Raw genomic sequence first — 1,310 nt, 5'->3', positions numbered from 1 at the left:
TGCACCAAAGAGTAAAGACATCTTTCAGGAAAGAACTACATCAGGGAGAATAAAAGGCATGAGTACAAAGTACATAAAATGGATGTACTTTAGGATGTTGGAAGAGAAGACACATTTTAATAGCAAAGAATTTCCCACAACCAGAAACAGTTGAGGTATCACTTGGTACCCAGTGTTTTTCATTTTTGTTTGCTGGACGCTTTGACAGGTGTCAGGACATTGGCAGAATTTCTTAAGGGCGGTATTGAGATCTCTGCTCCTGGATGTACTCATACAGAGGGCTGGAGCGCACTGGGACATAGGCGAACTGACGCGTGCCAGGTTCGAGCACCTGCCCATGGCCCTTGTCTTCCCGGGATTTTCTCTCCCGGACTTGGCGGCGCCTTTGCTCCTCCTCTTGCTGGCGGCGGAGCTGTTCTTCCTCCCGGAATTTCCTCTCCAGTTCCTGGCGACGACTCTTCTCCTTGGCCAACTGCTCCTCCGCCAGGTATTGTCCGTCTTGTCCCCGCCGACGCTTATGCTCTTCCCGTTCCTCAAGCTGCAACTGTTGCTTTTCCCTGGGGAACTTTCTGTCAAGCGCTTGGCTACGCAGCTGCTCCTCTCTCTCCTGGAGGAGCTGCTGCTCCTCACGGAACTTTCTGCCACGCACTTGGCGATGCAGCTGCTCTTCTCTCTCCTGGAGCTGCTCCTCCTCATGGAACTTTCTGTCACGCGCTTGGCGAGGCAGCTGCTTCTCTCTCTCCTGGAGGAGCTGCTCCTCCTCCCTGAACTTTCTGTCACGTGCTTGGCGACGCAGCTGCTCTTCTCTCTCCTGGAGCCGCTCCTCTTCACTGAACTTTCCGCCACGCAGCTGCTCCTCTCTCTCCAGGAGGAGCTGCTCCTCCTCACGGAACTTTCTGTCACGCGCTTGGCGACGCAGTGGCTCTTCTCTCTCTTGGAGCTGCTCCTCCTCAGGGAACTTTCTGTCACGCGCTTGGCGCAGCTGCTCCTCTCTCTCCTGGAACCGCTCCTCTTCACGGAACTTTCCGTCGCGCTCTTGGCCACGCAGTTGCTCTGCTCTCTCCTGGCGGAGCTGCTCCTCCTCACGGAACTTTCTGTCACGCGCTTGGCGCAGCTGCTCTTCTCTCTCCTGGAACCGCTCCTCTTCACGGAACTTTCTGTAGCGCGCTTGTGGACGCAGCTGCTCTTCTCTCTCCTGGAGCTGTTCCTCCTCAGGGAACTTTCTGTCACGCGCTTGGCGACGCAGTTGCTCTTCTCTGTCCTGGAGCTGCTCCTCCTCATGGAACTTTCTGTCACGCGCTTGGTGACGC

General features: G+C 55.6%; 1 protein-coding gene across 1 annotated transcript in view; it reads right to left on the bottom strand.

Moving 5' to 3' along the window:
- Positions 1-232: 232 nt before the first annotated feature.
- Positions 233-1,310, bottom strand: part of TCHH (trichohyalin) — a 7,699-nt gene continuing 6,621 nt past the window's right edge. The window contains exon 6 of the mRNA XM_012811732.1: positions 233-1,299. Coding sequence (XP_012667186.1) covers positions 233-1,299 — 1,067 coding nt within the window. The remainder of the gene's footprint in view (positions 1,300-1,310) is intronic.

This window comes from Otolemur garnettii, unplaced genomic scaffold, assembly GCF_000181295.1.
Source record: "Otolemur garnettii isolate 467f Iridium unplaced genomic scaffold, OtoGar3 scaffold00174, whole genome shotgun sequence".
Lineage (NCBI taxonomy): Eukaryota > Metazoa > Chordata > Mammalia > Primates > Galagidae > Otolemur > Otolemur garnettii.
Note: the sequence above shows the minus strand (reverse complement) of the source record. Positions and strands in the feature narration are given on the sequence as shown.